Source organism: Monodon monoceros, unplaced genomic scaffold (assembly GCF_005190385.1).
Source record: "Monodon monoceros isolate NGI ecotype Baffin Bay Population unplaced genomic scaffold, NGI_Narwhal_1 Super_Scaffold_7, whole genome shotgun sequence".
NCBI classification, from domain to species: domain Eukaryota; kingdom Metazoa; phylum Chordata; class Mammalia; order Artiodactyla; family Monodontidae; genus Monodon; species Monodon monoceros.
Genome location: NW_021703784.1, coordinates 20,102,458 through 20,119,807, shown reverse-complemented (window position 1 = coordinate 20,119,807; position 17,350 = coordinate 20,102,458). Strand labels below are relative to the sequence as shown.

Here is a 17,350-nt window from a genome sequence, read left to right as displayed (position 1 = left end):
TAATGGAAGGCTTTGGCTGTTTGCCATTTGAATTTTGTTTTCACTCCTTTTTGTGGTATGTCTGTCTTTAAAGAATTCTTTCTTCCATTCCTTAGGCACATAGAGCCAACTAAAGACTAAATCCAATGTGCAGGTACTTAAATTATGCATATAGAAGTATGTGTAGAGCCTTCCAGTATGTTTCGTGGTTGAACATTAGAAGAATGCTGGTGACTACTCTTTTCTTAGCTATGAGCCGTGCAGTTGGTTTTGTTTTCTTTTTACTAAATCTCATCTTCCCCCTCTTCATTTCCGTTATTTAAAAATAATAATAATAATTGGTAGGCCTCAAGCTAATAGACCCTATTCATCTGGAAACCACTAAAAAAAAGTGTTCATTGTAATCATGATGACTCAGAGAAACCTGGGAGGCAGTGCCAGTTTGGGTCATAATGGGCTTCTGTCTCTTAAGTGCTGCCGTTGGTTGACTTGCCTTAACTTCTAATCTACATGGTTGTCATTAGTAACCAATATGTACATTTTTAATGTTTTACTGAATTTGTAATTGGCCAGAGGTCTTGACATGTTTGCCTTTGTGGATTCTTCAAGTGTCTCAGCAGAGCAGTGCCTGATAGCTCCTCTCACATCCCTGTCACACTGACATTTAGGTAAATGGCTGTCTCCTGGACCCTGTGCCTCCTGTCCTGGCGAGGAAGGGGTGCCAGTCACTGCCCAGCGACGTGATGGAGACCTCCATTGATGAAGGGCTGGAGACAGAAGGAGAGGCCGAGGAAGACCCCGGGCGGGCCCTGGGCGCCTTCCAGTCCACACGCGGCGGGCAGAGGCGGCACACTCTGTCGGAAGTGACCAATCAGCTGGCCGTGATGCCTGGTTCAGGTACGCTTTCCAGTAAGTGCCGGCCTGGGTCTTCCCGGCATCTTGAGTCTTCTCCAAGAAACAGGAATGATACCAACCAGCCCCTGGAATGTTGTCTGTGTCTTGTTTCTTTGTGGACCACATGCAGCAGGAGTTAAGATTAGGCCTGCTCAGCAGCTCTCAGAGATTAAAATGAAACGTCTCTGAGTGGCCTCCCCTGACGCCCAGGATTCATCCGAGTGCGATGTGACTCATCGAGGACTCTGGCTCTTTTGGAGTGGCCAAGATCTTATGGGTACAGGTTCTGGAGTGTCTTCACCACAGAATTCAAAGCTGATTAAATTGACATGTAAAAAAGTTCTGAAAAGATGTTTTGGTTAGAAATTAAGGACACTGTTGCTGTGGAAACTCAAGCTGGTTATGCTTTGTATCCCATGTTCCAAGAAGTTGCGATTGATTGGTGGTCATGTTGGTGTTGTGTTTTGTTTTTGTCTTTTCTCTTGAAGGGAAAATTTTCTCCATGAGTGACAACCCCTCCCTTGACAGTGTGGACTCTGAGTATGATATGGGGTCTGTTCAGAGGGACCTGCACTTTCTTGAGGACAACCCTTCCCTTAAGGACATCATGTTAGCCAATCAGCCCTCACCCCGCATGACGTCTCCCTTCGTGAGCCTGAGACCTGCCAACCCCACCATGCAGGCTCTGAGCTCCCAGAAACGAGAGGCCCACAACAGGTCTCCAGTGAGCTTCAGAGAGGGCCGCCGGGCGTCAGACACTTCCCTCACCCAAGGTGACTGCCTGCCTTCTCTGCTGGCTCCTACAGCTCTTGTGTTGTAGGACTGGGTGGGGTTTGTTGCCATGTTGGTTTCATGCCTCTGGTCACTGAAAGGCCTTGTGTTTTATTTAAACTGTTTGGTCGTTGTTCTTTCTTTCAGGAATTGTAGCATTTAGACAGCATCTTCAGAATTTGGCTAGAACCAAAGGAATCCTAGAGTTGAACAAAGTGCAGTTGCTCTATGAGCAACTAGGGTCAGAGGCAGACCCTAACCTGGCATCGCCTGCTCCTCATCTCCAAGACATGGGCAGCAGTTGCCCTCAGGTACGTGCTCTGGGCCCTGCCCACAGTGGCTGGGTGAGAATAAGGCATCAGTTCGTCCTGACGGTGTGTCATTTCATTTAGAGGATTTACTCCAGTCCTGGAGCAAACAGGGTTCTTTTGGAAAGACCACAGCCTGAAGGCCTTCCTTGTTGCTGCCATCTGCCCGACAGGTTGGGTTAGACCCTTCCACGCTGGCCCAGGTGATCAGTACCACATGGAGGCTTGGACGCTGCCAAGCGATGCTCGGTTCATAGGGCAGATTTTATATGAATTACACCCCTTAAGAGTCTCCCTTGAACTCCCCTCCCTTCATGCGCACACACACAGAAATTACAAATAATAGTACAAATGAGAAGCTTGTTGCCACTATTTTTGATGTGATATCACTTCACTAAATATTATAAGTGAATTATTTATGCTAAAAATACAAAAACTATTGCTGTTTATTTAATACATTTTATTTGAGCCCATTTTCAGTACATCAGGGATATTATAGCATTTGATGCCCACATGAAGGTAATAACCTTCTGTTGACATCAGGGCCCTTTGCTCCAGTACTGACGAGGTAATCGTTTACTACAGGTAATGCATGTATACACTTTCTGCAAAGTGATTAACCCTCAGCCTACTAGTTACTGTAAAAGCATTGAGGGTCATGTCTTAACAGAGTTGGAGTTCCCCTTGGACATTTGCCAAGGTGCTTAAACTGAGATTTGAAACTTTCTCCCATGTGGGAAATTGAAAGTGTTTCCACCCCTTGCTCCTCAGGGGGAAGCTCCTCCTCAGCAGAAGAGCGTGTCTGCGCTCCCCGGCAGCGCGCACCCTCAGCTCTCCCAGCGGCACAGCCTGGAAGCCCAGTACCTGCAGCACAGACTCCAGGTGGGATCCTCCCCCTTGTTGCTCCAGCTCACTTTGTTCATCCTGAATCTGCCTTTCTGCAGAGCAGGAACCTGTTTTGCTTGGTATTTTTTTAGGGCAGCTGCTTAATTCCTTTATAGGCAGGTGGGTCTGACTCTGCACTTGTAGTTTCTAGAAACATGTTCAGACTTAGCCTTATGCTCTGTCTTGGCAGCAGAGAAGGTCTGTCCTCAGACTCCAGGAAAGGGTTCTGCCACTGAGCAGCAGGAAAGGGAACCCTGGCTTCTTTACTTCTATATTATGCCTCTTAGTGAATAATAAATAAAATGGAAATCTCAAGTCAGCAAAAAATGTACCATCAGCTCTCTATTGGTGCCCAAAAATCTTTAAAAATGATACAACATAGATCCCATAAAGAATGAATCATTTGTTCATTCAGCAGGTGCCGTGGCCTTTGCTATAGATCTAACTCCACTTTTCTCATTGTTTTTAGTCTCCATGAACCTCCCGGTCCTAGAGGACTTTTAGAGACAGAAAAGTGAAGCAGGTTAGAGCTGAGACAGCCCAGGCCTGCTGACCCAATGCTGCTGGGCCACAGGTTCTCCCAGGGTCTCAACGAGCAAGTGTCAGTCCCTGCATCCTGCACAGATTCTGGAGGACTCACTTGGCTTCGTCCTCCAGGCAGAAGTACAGTCTAATGACTGCGTCCTAGATGACAACATGTCACGCTTGTATTTTTCTGCTCTTCCAGAAGCCCAGCCTTCTGTCAAAAGCCCAGAACACCTGTCAGCTTTATTGTAAAGAACCACCACGGAGCCTTGAACAGCAGCTGCAAGAACACAGGTGAGAGATGGTGGTTTTGTGGCAGACAAGCTGGGTATGTTGTCCTTTCCCCTAGTATTTGCCTCTACCAGGAAAACAGGTTTCAGTATGCTAACATGGATATTCCACTGTCCATGGACTATAAGCCTGTCAGGGAGTAGCAGCCTTAAGCGTGCTTTGTTTTCTTTTTCTCCTAGTGTTTCCCCTTTGGGCTATGAATAGACCTAAGCTTTCAGGATCCAGTGAGCTACTGCAGTTTAAGTGGGTTATACTGGAGAGAAGGCCTCCATCCTCCCTTGTAGTAATCCCGTGCCCCCAGGCCTCACTAGTAGAAACACCTTGGCCAAGGTAGAACTACCCTAATCCATCAACCTACAGACACCCACAGAGACCAAGGTGTCAACCCCGCTTCAAAACACTCCAGATGGGAAATCAGCCTCTTGTTTCATAGGGAGGAAAAAAGAGTCTTAGAGAAAAGGAATTCATGTTCACTTGAGCACTGAGGGATCAGCCAGAATTGGGGGACAAAAAATAAGATTGGGTTTAAGAAACCAAACATGACTGGTTCCTACCCCCACTTTTTTTTTTTTTCTCCTGCCGTGGGAAAGAGAGAAGTGGGAGGACGGACACTAATGACTGATACTGGATTTACATTAAAATTGCCGTCACTGAAGAAGATTTAAAATTCTTTCTTTTGGTATTGCCAACTTAGACTCCAACAGAAGCGGCTCTTCCTCCAGAAACAGTCTCAGCTGCAGGCATATTTTAATCAGATGCAGATAGCAGAGAGCTCGTACCCACAGCCCCTTCCCCACCAGGAGACACCGCCGCCATCCCAGCAGCCACCGCCCTTCAGCCTGACCCAGCCCCTGAGCCCCGTCCTGGAGCCTGCCTCGGAGCAAATGCAGTACAGCCCTTTCCTCAGCCAGTACCGGGAGATGGGGCTGCAGCCGCTGTCCACCTCGCCAGGTCCCCGGGCTGCTCCCCCGCCACCGCCACCGCCACCGCAGCACTCAGGGGCCGCCCGGGCACCCTTACAGTTCTCCTATCAGACTTGCGAGCTGCCAGGCGCGGGCTCCCCCGAGCCAGACCGCCCCGGTCCCTGTCAGTACTCCCTGGATGGAGCCCAGCAGAGCGGCCTGGCGGCGCCGGGCTGTCCCAGGAGCTCAGGACTGCAGGAGGCCCCCTCCAGCTATGACCCTCTAGCGCTCTCGGAGTTCCCTGGACTCTTTGATTGTGAAATGCTGGAAGCCGTGGACCCACAGCACAGTGGCTACGTCCTGGTAAATTAACCTCAGCGCGGGAAGTGAGGCGGGTCAGGTGAAGAGAGTGTGTATTTCTATTTTTATTCCAGCCTTTTCAATTTAAAACTTATTTTCCCCCCCTCTCCCTGATGGGGAAAAAGTCAAGTCACCCAACTGGAATCAGAGGGCCTGGCCGGGTGGATGTTGCTTCCTCGTGGCTCCGTCCCACCACGGGTTTCTGTGGCAAGTGCTGGAACATAGTTGTAGGCTGCAGCTCATGCCCTTAGGTCAAGTGGAGCAAGCTCTCATCAGAGCCACCAACAAAAGTTTTATAAGAGGAAGACATCCAGACCTAGGTTTTACACAGAACTACATCAGTTCATTATCGAGGGAAACCTTGGTGAAAGCAGGAAAAAATGTGTGCTGTTACGTATAGGCAAAAAAAAGGCAATACATTTCTCACTGAAACCAAGCAACAGCATGTTCCTTAAAGGGAAATCAAGAATACATAATGAAATTTGATGCACAGGAAATAAAAGAAAGTTGTACTTTGTCAGTGAGTCATAAGTTCTAAGCTGCTGATGCAAGTTGTCCCCGAGATCACTGCCAAGCGGTAAGAGCGTGAGCTTTGTTTCAGGGCCCACTGAGAAACAGCGGGTACTGACCCCTGAGACTGGCAGTCACCTTCATCTGAGAATAGGTGACACACCTCTTCAGAAGGTGCCCTGGGTCACAGTGTCCTCAGAGCTCCAAAGATGTCGCCTGTGGAACCAAGAGATGTACCGCAGTGGAGACCAGGGGCAGGAAACTCAAGAAACCGTCAAGAACAGCAGCCCTGGGCCGGGGAAGACGGGCGCTTCCTGCACAGTCTTCTGTGGAGACTTCTGGTTTGGGGCAGTTGGTCTTTAGAGGAATTAGCGTCTCTTTTAAAATGTAATAACTACTTTGACTTTACACTAGATGTTGCTAGTCGTTTATTGAGCTTTGTATATTTGGACAGTTTCATATAGGGCTTAGAAATTTTAAGGATGAGAAAAATGAACTTTTATCTCCCATGTGAAGTGGTAGTGCTGTGCCTTTTTCCCCCCAGATCATGCTTTAATGATTTCTTTTCTGTAGAAACCAACAGTTTTCCATTTATGTCGATGCTAAATCCAAAGTCACTTCAGAGTTTGTTTTCCACCATGTGGGAATCACATCCTTAATTTCCTTAGAGTTTTGACTTGCAATGAAATGTTCAAGTATTACAGCAATATTCAAAAGACCACAGAGGTGTTAACCATTTAAGCAGATCATCTGCCAAACACAGTGTATATTATTAACCCTTACGATCCAATCATCAGAATAAGTAAAAAAGATGCTACGGCTAGTTGACTGTATACTTAGAAGTAAGGAGTAATCTGTCATTTGGACAGTAACATCCAAGTGTTACAAATTCAGTGTTATTTACAAAGACTATCGTTTCTGTCCTTTAGAATGGCTTGTCCTATCAGCAGATGAATGCGTTAAGCACAAAGCATCTTCCTTAAAGCACAAAGAAGAGAGATACTACACTGATGCTGCATCTAGAAAACACCTTTAAGTTGCCTTTCCTCTTTGTAGTACGTGTCCACGCAGGTGGGGAGAAACATGGAAGGTCTAGGAGTTCTGTCCTGGCTCCTCTTGGTGCCAGGACGCTCCACAGAGGCCCTCTGCTTGGGGTTGGCCTCTGGGTGTGAGCAAGGGAGGGTGGTGTGGAGGACGCATTTTTGTGATTTGACAGCACGCAGTGAAAACCCAGGAAGAAGGAATTAGGTTCCTTCTACGGATTGTTTATTCCTCCTCATGCTTAAGATTGATGATTTCGTGAAACAGACACCATCATTTCATTTAAGAGATCCTTTCATTAAGATCTCTAACCTGTTTTAAGTCTTTGCAAAATAAGGCAGTTATAAAACAGAGCTTGATTTGTTTAGACAGAAGGATGTTTTCCCAAAATGTTCTACAGAAGCGCTATAATATTTATGAAATTAAAATGCCTTCCAGATTGAAAACGGGGGCCGCTCATTTCAGAGTCCCCGGAATGGCAGAGTCACAGATCGGCATAGATGCCTGCCCCCCACAGGGCCATGAGCCACTGAGCCCAGGAAAGCCGGGAGCTACGGGAGGACGACTGGGCTGACAGATGAGGCGGGAGAGGCCCCAGGAGGGTCGAGGCCCCAGAGGTAGACACTGGAGAGCACCCAGCCGTGGCGGGTCTGTTCAGACCGACGACAGCGGGGTGAATAGCATGACCCATCCTGCTGGACTATGTTGTAAGCTCCTGTTTGCTTTTCTCATTTATTTCAAGCAGAAATCAATAAATTCCATAACAATCTGTATTTGCTGAAACGTAAGCTGGCGAGAGGAGACTGGTGCCGTCCGTCAGTCAGGTGTTTTCCCAGCCCGTCTGACCATCGCCGTTGCTCTGTCCCCCGACTAGTGAGCGACCTATGTGAGCCTCCAAGCAGTTTTCTCTTCACCGATACTAAAGTAACACTACGAAGGCTTAGTACTAGAGGTACTTTGAAATAATGACTTTCTTTCCAGTCTGTTTCACATTAGCAGTGTGTACACTACTGTATAATAACCATTAGCTTTATTATCTTGTAAACCAGGCTCCTCTGAAGAGACTTTGGTGAGATGAACGTGAGGTAAAAATTTCATTCAGCAAAAAGTGCAATATGTGTGGTACTCTATTTTTTGTTTATGCTTTTTTTTTTTTTTTTTTTTTTTAAATCCAGGGGTATTAGTCTCTGCTTTGGGGAAAATGCACTAGCTCTGCAATTTCCAGGTGGGCGAGTGTGTCTCTAGTATTTACATGCCGCTGATATGCTGGTCCCTGTAAGGCAAACAGCACGTCAGCGCAGCAGAGAGGGTGGATGTTCCACTTGAAACTGGTGAGCTGCGCTGACTGTCCCCTGCCGCCTCTGCCCCGCCCAGGCCTGCCCCGCCCTCTTGCTGCCCTGGGAACACAGAGGAGGACCCTCCAATCTGCACGTAAGGGGAAGCATCTGGGGCCCACCAAGGAGGACTGGGAGATGGCACTCTAGGACTCCTGCCTTTCTGTATCCAACTTTGCCTCCGAGGAAAGAGAAAGTCAGAGTCGCTTTTTCCTCAGAACGTTGAAGCGGTGTCCCGAGTCAGTCAGGCAGGACTGCAGGAGCCCGTGATCGGGAGCAAAGGCAACCCTCACCTCAGAGTAGTGGGGGGCCTGTGCCCTTATGGGGAGGGAGGGGACCGCCTGGTGTGAGTGTCGCCCCCAGCCGACGACAGGCCTCTGCAGAAGGGACTCGCGGTGGCACTGGCCTCTTCCTCTCTGTCCGAAAGGGGGCTTCTCAGAGAAATGAGTTCTACCTAATTGTTAGAGTTGCAAAGAAGGGTGTGTTCACAGCCCAAGAGTGACTGGCTGGCCAACCAGAAACTAAAGAAAGGTGAGAAGCGGCAGCCTCCCCTCTGGCTGGTCGGGGGTCCAGGTGCACGGTGGTCAGAACAGCCCCTGCTCAGGTGCGGGCGGTTCACACACGTGGACCTGAGGAAATGAATGGTTTCCTTTGCAGGGTCCTCCCAGCTGTGGTCAGGCCCCAGGTAAATACTGGCTTCTGTGTTGGGGTCAGGATTTCTAACCCTGGATTACATTTAAAAGCCTATATCAGCAGTTACACTTAAGCTCCCTGTTGGCTTAAGGAAAATCTCACTCTAGATAATTTTTCACGTTCGTCCTCCTTTGAGACAATTCGTAGGGTCATTGGATGACACTGGTCCCAGTGAACAGTTGCAGAACCCCTGTGCTGGGGCTCACCTTGGCTGCATGTGTACCCCTAAACTGGACTGCCTCAACTGTCTTCTCGGAAGCCACCGAGCCGCTCAGTCTCTTTGTGCCCAGACATCAAAGGTAAAAACTGGAGAACAGGTAGTAAGTTGGAGTCATTGTATAGGCAGGGATCTTTGATCGTTTTGTTGCTTCTGGAAATTTTTCCAGAACTTACCTTCAGAGTGACGTGTGGAGGACAAGAGCAGTAGCATCTGCCTCTCTTTCTAAGCTGGACAAAACAAATGATAGCAAATGTATGTATCCCTTCTGACAGGTTCGCTGGTTTGGTCCTCCCTGGCGTGTGGTCCCAGGGAGGAGACTAATTACAGAGCTCTTTGTGTCTGTCAGCCTGCAGCCCCTGGAAGGCACGAGGTGACCTCAGGCTGGCCTTCCACAGCCCCTCTTGGACCCCGAGTCCCTGGTCTCACAGTGCCCCTCACATCTTTGTTTCACCATTTTCCCCCGTGAAGGTAGCCTGGCTGATTACAGAAGACTCGCAGCCGCCCTAGCTATACCACCATCTTGTCCACATCTGGGCAGATTTCAACGCATTTGGCAGAACGGGGCACCTGCTGTTGTGGAGATTGAGAGATAGGCAGCAGCACAACCCACAGCCAGCGATAGGTTTGATGGTTCCTGCCCAAGCGCTCAGCTTGTCTGTCCAAAAGGAGCAGTAGCTTCTGTCTGTACATTACTTTACCAGACACTTTCACGAGTAATCTTTTCTAATGCTCACAACAGTACTATGAAGGTAGTTGAGCAAATAGGCCTCACTTTTTACGGCTGGGGAAACCAAAGCTCTGGGAAGGCTATGTGACTTGTCCAAGCCACAGAGCTCGTGAGCGGAGGAGGCGGGACGGGCTTTTGGGTGCTCTGGCTTCTCAATCCACGCTCTTCCCTCCTGGGTAGCAGCTGACTCTTCTCATGAGCAAACAGCTGTATAAACAAAGCCCCCACCTTGGTTAAGCACTGGGTGAATGTGACATTGTCCCCGAAACCTTACTCCCACTTGACAGCCGCCTGGCTTTGGGGGAAGTGTTGCCCTCCAGGTAACAACTGTAGTTGTCCAGGTGGCCCTGCATGAACAAGGCCAAGGGAGACACAGACCCCGCAGATCGCCATCTTTCCAGCGTCCCATTAACTACAGAAGTTGAGGTTCACATCACAGATGTCTCATTTCTCCACCTCACACAATATAGTAACCTCCTGAAAAAGTATATGACGGGACACACCCTTTCTTGATTGCCAAGGGGCCAAATTGCACTGCTTTGGCCCACCATCGCAGACCAACAGACTCAACCCCAGGAAAGGGTGCCGCTCAGAAAAGAATCAGGAACTCAGCCCAGTCCTGTGGAGGGGGATAAAGTATCTTTACAGTTAAGGCCCATCAAGTAGAAGTGCTGATCAAGTACTTTTAGGGTTAAAAAAATAACATACTTTGAATACTTTTGTCTTCAGAGGCAAAGTGGGTGGGTTAGGGAGGAGCTTTAAAAATAGAAGTACAAAATAACATCCTGGAAAAATATGACCCCAGATTGGAATAATGTTATATTAGCAAATACAGATAACAGGGACTTGCCACTGGCTGTGTGATGCCTATCTGTGCAAGATTTGCTCAATCAAGGAAATACACGTGGTGATGCTGTCCCACTACTGATGGCGAAAGAAATCTGCCTCCACCAAAATCTCTGAAGGAAAAAGAACCAGAGAGAAAAGGAGGTTTGCTTCTCTTTGGGGATTGCAATTTAGGAAGTAAAATTGATACAGAGATATTTGCACTTTGTAGAAAGGGCAAGATTATTTGCTTATTTCTGAATGGAGGAGGGTGGTCTTTGCTGGATGTTTGGTTTGTGAAAGAGTTACTTTTGATTAAATTAATCTAATTGTAGTTATTTTTTCTGTGTGCTTTTTTTTTTTTAATTACTAAGAAAATGGTGAGTTCAATAGCTTTGGTATTTTGAGTGCAAATCATAATAGCTCCAATGTGAAAAAAATCAAAATGTAACCTGTCACTCAATGTTAGAAAATTGCTTTAAAATGCAGTTTAATAAATGATCTTTGTATCAAACGTAATTTAAATGGGGTACTTTTCTGCAAGGAAAATGTACTGTTTTTACGTTTCCAACCCTCTTGAATTAAAATAAAAACAACTTGTTTTCTAAGAGCCTGGGTGATATGAATGTCAGGTGGATGAGACAGGGCCTTTCCCTCATCAGGCCTGGGGTGGAATTTTGAAAAGTATGGAAGGTGGCCGTGTTCCCTGAGCTCTGGTGCTCATTTCAGGCTGCAGAAAAGGACAGTGGATAATATGTTCTCATTGACGTCAGCAGGGTAAATAATACCTTGCTCTGAAATCGCCGGAGGACACGGTAGCTGCTGAGAACCCTGACGGAAGCACGGCTAACCGCACTCTGCACACGGACAAGGCCCGGGCTGCCTGGGGCTCCTGGACTTTCAGAGACGGAGCCGGGCAAGGACCTCTGAAGCAGCAGGAGGGGGGGCAGGCGCCTCGGGCTCACCTATGACAAGCTGCAGGGCAAAGGGAGGGAATGGGGGCCCAGCCAGACACTGGCACTTACGATGGCACATCTTCCGTGCAAAAGCATTCAACGCTGCGCGTGCACACACACGCGCGCACACATGCACACACTGCGGTCCCCCTCCGAGAGACAGGAGCCAGCCCAGTGCCCTCGGGTGCTGGAGAATCCGTTTGCTGAGGCATTTGGGGCACTCTCATACATTCGAGACTTGTTTTAGTGCCAGACCCTGAGTGAAAGGGCACTATTAAGTCCTACTTTCTGGGGACTTCCCTGGCGGTCCAGTGCTTAAGACTCCACGCCTCCACTGCAGGGGGCACAGGTTCCATCCTTGGTCGGGGAACTAAGATCCCGCAGGCCGAGTGGTGCGGCCAAAAAAAAAAATCCTACTTTCCGGCAGCAAGTTTAGGCTTTGGTTTCACTCAGACCATTCCAGTTGAGCCCGTGCTATAGAACTGAGACAGCGTCCAAACTGAGGGACCATCCACTGGCCCTGGTGGGAGTGGAAGACCCGGGGGAGACGGCCAAGGGCAGGAAGAGAGCGGAGCCCTCCCCACTGACTTGCCCTGCTGCCTCGGCTCCGCTTGCCTCAGGCTCTCAGTCCTGCCCCGAATGGCTGTCGTCTGTGTTTGCAACCGAGACTTCAGTAACACTGCGTTTCAACTGCTTTTTCCTTTCTTTAAAGGAAAACACTTTCAGTAAGGATGTTTTACAAACTTTCCCCTTTCCCACCAAGTTTCTCCATCATTTTGATTTTGTGTTGCCAAAAACAACCCCCGTGTCCAGGGTACAGGCAAAAATAACAGACCTGCCTGCAGAGACCGGCCAGAACTTTAGCAGCCGCTCAAGCCCTTGACCTTCACGTTGTGCAGAACATCTTTCGGTCTGTGGCCTTCGTGAGCCAAAGGCTCAGTGCAAGGGACCAGGGCGACCTGAGCTCCAGACCCAGGGCCTCTGCCCAGCTGGGCTGGGGTCTAGAGCTTGTCAGCTGTGCCCACACCTCCAAGGTGATGCCGTGTCTGCAGTCACCAGAGCCCAGCTCCATCGCCGCCAGTCAGGGCCCCACCCAAGGTTCTGTTGTTGGCCGTCTGCTCCTTTCCACACCACTAGTTCTTAAGTTGAGGTTTCACAGATCCCTTCGACATGCTGATGAAAGCTTTGGATCCTCTTCCTAGGAAACATACGTACACAGACGTACAACTTTAGACAGATAATTTCAGGGGAGGAGTTGGTTCCTGGACCCCCTAAGGCCCATTCACGGGGTTAGAGGGGTTTCTAACCCCTGACTCAATATTAGCAACTCGGCCTGCAACCCCTCGTGCTCTTCAGAGTTACCGTTCTGGTAGGGCCCTCCCTGCTGAGCGTTCCCATCCCTCCCTGGGTGGATCCAGGTAGGAAGAGAGCCCCCTGCTCTGCTTGCAGCCCCAGGGCACCATGGGAGGAAGTTCTGGGCTTTGTGCACTAAATCCTGGGTGCCACATAGCTACAAAATAAATGTCACCTGCACAGGGTACAGCCACTCTGCCCTCATTTTGGTCCCAGTGATGTCACTTCAAATACATGATAAGGCATGTACACCTGAAACTAACACAACATTGTAAATCAACTATACTCCAATAAAAAATTTTTAAATTTTAGAAAAGAAATGACAAGGCGGAGGAGCTCTGGAGGGATGGAATATTGCCCGTAGCCCATACTTTACAGTGTCCCCTTGGGAGACAGATGTGGGTCTTGACTGAAGTGAAGGGGTTGGACCCTCACCTCAGACACTAGCCATCACTGGCAAATCACTGAGGCCAAACCCAAAAGCCAGGTCAGGCAGAGTGCAGAGCTTGCTCTGTGCCTCCAGCCGTTCGACTAAGGAGCCTTCCTGCTATAGATGTCCCAATCTGCTGGTGCAGCTGAATTCCTCTGGACCCATAGTTGCAAATACATTGATTGATAGGGAGCATTGATAGCTGCATTTGTATAAATTTCTAAGGGACTTTCCCAAGCGCATTGACTCAGAGCTGGTCTGAAGCCGAGGTGAAGCAGGTGCAGGGCTGAGCCACCAGGTGAGGAACCCGGATGAGAAAGGACACTGCCCATGGGAAGTGGACTCCCCCTGCAGCTGAGCCCCCAAGAGCTGGCTGGGCAGAGAGCTCAGAAAATCTGGGCCCAGAAGAAAGAGGTATCGGGGATCTGGCCTCTCGGAGGGAGAAGCCGTCGCTCTCCCTGTCAGGCAGGCTTTGAGAGCTTCTGACTCCATCTCTCTCTTCACTCCCTGAATGGGACCTGAGATACCAAAAGGGGGCCTGACTGGGAACCCTGAACCTCAGGAGTGACTGCATCACCACCACGCCAGGGCCACCCACAGAGTTGGGGGGTGGAACACAACTGAACTGAGGGAAAGCCCCCAAGGCCTTTCCTAGGAGCGCGCCATGCTGCGGGATCCCGAGTTCACAGCCGAAACGACTCCAGTCTGGGGCCCACTAGAACTGCCCTGTGGTCACTAGAGAAGCCCAGATGTTTAGCAGGGTCCCTGTGCCAGCCAAGAGAGGGTCAAAGGGCAGCCAGGCAGTTGGAGCGGGCCCCAGGGACGAAAGGGCTGAGCAACGAGGGCCTGGCCAGGAGCAAGTTTGGGAGAACAGAGCCTAGCTTCCCCGGCCCACCCCCTGGAGCACCACTCTGGCCAGAAGGGCCCTCCAGGTAGGGTGGATGCTACCCATTCTCTGCCAGGGACAGCCCGGGAAGCAGCAGAGAACCTCTGGCTGAGTCCTCGGCCCCTGGCACCACTCCCAGCCCTGCCGCTAACCTGGGCAAATCATTGCAAAAGCCCGTTATCTCAGCGGTAACTTGGGAACATAGACTAGCTGAGTTAACCACAGCTCTACTGCAAGGTTCGGACGCAGCCTGGCCTAGCACGGCCTCTAACAAGAAAGCACTCAGAAGACCCCCCAGCTCCCTTTAATGACTTGTCACAGTATCGCACCTCTCCCTGTCTCGTTTTCATTTAACTCGAGCATCCCAACACTGGACACAGAAAATCGTTGCTTGAAGCCTACAAAATCCCGTCACAGACTTAAGGGTGGATGCCCTATTCTGAGCACCTGCTCCAGGTTAAGAACCAAGAACTTTGCCCACTGAAAACTCTTCGTTTTCAGTGATGAGTTCTGGGCAGCACCAGCCGTGGGTACCACAGATGAAGGAACATCCATGAGAATCCATGTCCCACCTAGGAGGCCTTTTTCATCCATCTCCCAACTTTTAAGGCCAAGCTCCTGGAGAGAGAAGGGCTGGAGAGCCTGGGTATCTTTCTCTGCAGAGACAGCTGCTTGGTCCCCAGCCCCAAGAGAGGAGAAGGTGCCAAGAGAAGGCAGAGCCTGAGGACACTGCTCCACTGGCCCTGGGAGCGGTCCGCTGCCGACCTCCCTGACACTGATCTCTGTGATCAGTCCTCAGCTGGATTGGACACAGGCCTCCTGTAGTCTTTCTGGGCTTAAGAGAACTAATCCTGCAACCCTGAGGTTGGCCCTTCCTTAAGGAGCTCTTAGCCTTTAGGCACCCACAGCCAAGCTCCTTCGGACCGCCCTGGAGACCCTCAGGCAGCCCTAGGCTCCCCTAACCTGCCCTCAGGAGAGAAAGGACAGGACAGCAGCCCCTCCGCCCGCCGGAAGCTGGCTCCGAAGGGAGCCGAGACCCCTGTGCTGCAGGACAGTCCCCCACCTCGGGCTAGCAGGACTTCTGGTTCACCAGTAGGTGCTGGTTTAGAACACAGAGGAGAGCCGGGTGCCAGGAGCCAGAGGCCAGAGATCCTAAGGGCCCAAATGACTGAGTTCCGGGAAAATAAGGAAAACTGGAAAAACCAGAAGTAGAAACAAGGGTAAAAGGAGCAAGGAGTGCAGAAGGTGCAATCTCAGTGGAGACTGGGGGCACGGGGGCCGGGCTCCGGCCAGTGACTGTGTGCGACAGGCTGTCAGGACAGACAGAAGAGGAAGAGGAGGGCAGATTGGCACATCGGCGCCTGCAAGCGTCATTTATGATGCTTCCCTCGATCTGAGTCTCCGAACCCGGGCTCAGCGTGGAGCCTGACTGTCCCTCGCAGCTGCTCCTTCCTGCAATAACAAGACTGACATCACTGTTGTCAGGGAAATGGTGTTTTGATTAAAATCATGTGACAGCTACTTCGTGATTCAATAAACAAATCCTCTGTTAACCCTCGCCTGACAGAGGCCCATCAGCAGCTCTGTCGTCAGAGAGCAGCCCTCGGACCGTCCACGAGGGCAGTCCCGACTGGCTCGGAGGGAAGGCCACCGTCCGCCACCAGGAAGGAGCTGCCGAGCTGACCCAGGGTGGGCAGGGAGCGCGAGGCCGCCGCACTGCTCCCTGCACGAGGCGGGGGCCACAGGCGACATCCAGAGCACAGACGGCTCCGCAGACACCAAGGGCCAGTCTGGGAGGAACCAAGTAGACACCCTTCGTCAAAGGAACTGGCTCTCACCCCTTGGGGTCATTCCCTCTTGGACCAAGGGGCAGGCCAGAGCCCTGGGATGTTGAATGGCTCCCGCGGGGCCCAGAGGCCAGTGGACTTTGGAGGCAGTTCCCAGGGCTCTCGGGACCCTCTGACCCCGTCGGGGCAGATGGGCGAATTTGCTATGGGCCACGGACAGTGAGTGAGTGAGGGGTTAAGAACGATTTCTGGTTTGCAGTTGGATGACTTCCTGGATCACTCACTTGGCTGCTGGCCCCTGACACGCAGGGCTCTGCCTGGCAACAGTCAACTCCCTTTCATCTCACCCTCGAGTCCTTTTCCTTAAGTGAAACAAACGCGGGGAAGGCTCCCTGAGTCATGGGGCAGGGGATTTTTCTGGGTTAAGTGCTCTGCAGCCTCAGAGGCCTAGCAGTGCCTCTTGCCTCCGTTGCCGGAAAAGACGCCCAAGTAGACACAACAGGGTTGGGGGGAGTTTCTCGACCAGCTGAGAAACAGAGCTGCCAGCACCTACCACACTGCTGCGAGGATTCAGTGAGGTTTTGCCAGGTGCCTGACAAGATGCCTGCACAGTTACCAAGGCTCGAGGCTCGAGGAACAGCAGCTAATACTGTTTCCCCAGTTTGTGGCCATCAGGGGCTGCCTACAGACCTGGCAAGTCTGCCACAGAGGGGTCGCCTCAACTATTCCACTTGCAGATCAAAGGCAAACCGTGCATTTAATGGCATGGCCAGTTGACCCTGAGTGTGTAGGAAAACATAACTCCTTTCTTCCCAAGGAAGTCTGTGGCTTAGGTCTAAAAAGTTGTGACTATTATGCCTACTCTTTCGGCCACGGTCTCTTCTCTGAGGCCAAGTTCAGTGAAACAGAGGTACGGACGCAAGGGCCCAGGGCTGCTGAGGCTGTAAGCAGCGCTGTCACCTCGGCACTTCCTCCCGCGGGGCAGCCACTGCAGGAACAGCCGGGAGCTGCCGGCCCTGGGAGAACAGTGCACAGCGCGGCAGGGAGGGGAGAACATTCTGAGATGAAAGACTACAGTTCAGGGCCGGGACAATAGCACAAGGTTCGCATGGCCCCAGTTCACAGAAAATGAAGGAAAAGCCATAAAGATTTATAAGACAAACTTTTTTTTTAAACATCTTTATTGGAGTATAATTGCTTTACAATGGTGTGTTAGTTTCTGCTTTATAACAAAGTGAATCAGTTATACATATACATATGTTCCCATATCTCTTCCCTCTTGCGTCTCCCTCCCTCCCACCCTCCCTATCCCACCCCTCTGGGCGGTCACAAAGCACCGAGCTGATCTCCCCGCGCTATGCGGCTGCTTCCCACTGGCTATCTATTTTACGTTTGGTAGTGTGTGTATGTCCATGCCTCTCTCTCACTTTGTCCCATCTTACCCTTCCCCCTCCCCATATCCTCAACTCCATTCTCTAGTAGGTCTGTGTCTTTATTCCCATCGTTAGAAGCTTCACCAAGCAAACCCACTGGAGTGGGTGCGAAAATACCATTATCTTCCAAATAAACTAAATGCAGCCTGACATCAGCACACGGCAGCCAGACCCTCTGTGCTGCTCTTCTGAACGTATCTGTAGGTCATAAATCACCCTCCTAGCAAACAGCCCCAGGGC

The 17,350-nt window shown here is 50.5% G+C and overlaps 1 protein-coding gene across 3 annotated transcripts in view; it reads left to right on the top strand.

The window, feature by feature from the left end:
* SIK2 (salt inducible kinase 2) overlaps positions 1–10,851 on the top strand; it is a 131,882-nt gene extending 121,031 nt beyond the window's left edge. The window contains exons 10-15 of one of the 3 annotated variants that reach the window (XM_029207427.1): positions 648–876; positions 1,362–1,646; positions 1,792–1,955; positions 2,724–2,834; positions 3,565–3,656; positions 4,348–10,851. In XM_029207427.1, the coding sequence (XP_029063260.1) occupies positions 648–876; positions 1,362–1,646; positions 1,792–1,955; positions 2,724–2,834; positions 3,565–3,656; positions 4,348–4,927 (1,461 nt within the window). In that variant the 3' untranslated portion in view covers positions 4,928–10,851. Of the gene's footprint in view, positions 1–647; positions 877–1,361; positions 1,647–1,791; positions 1,956–2,723; positions 2,835–3,564; positions 3,657–4,243; positions 4,301–4,347 lie in introns of those variants that run through there. The other 2 variants (XM_029207428.1, XM_029207429.1) reach the window with 2 other exon arrangements.
* Positions 10,852–17,350: the final 6,499 nt, after the last annotated feature.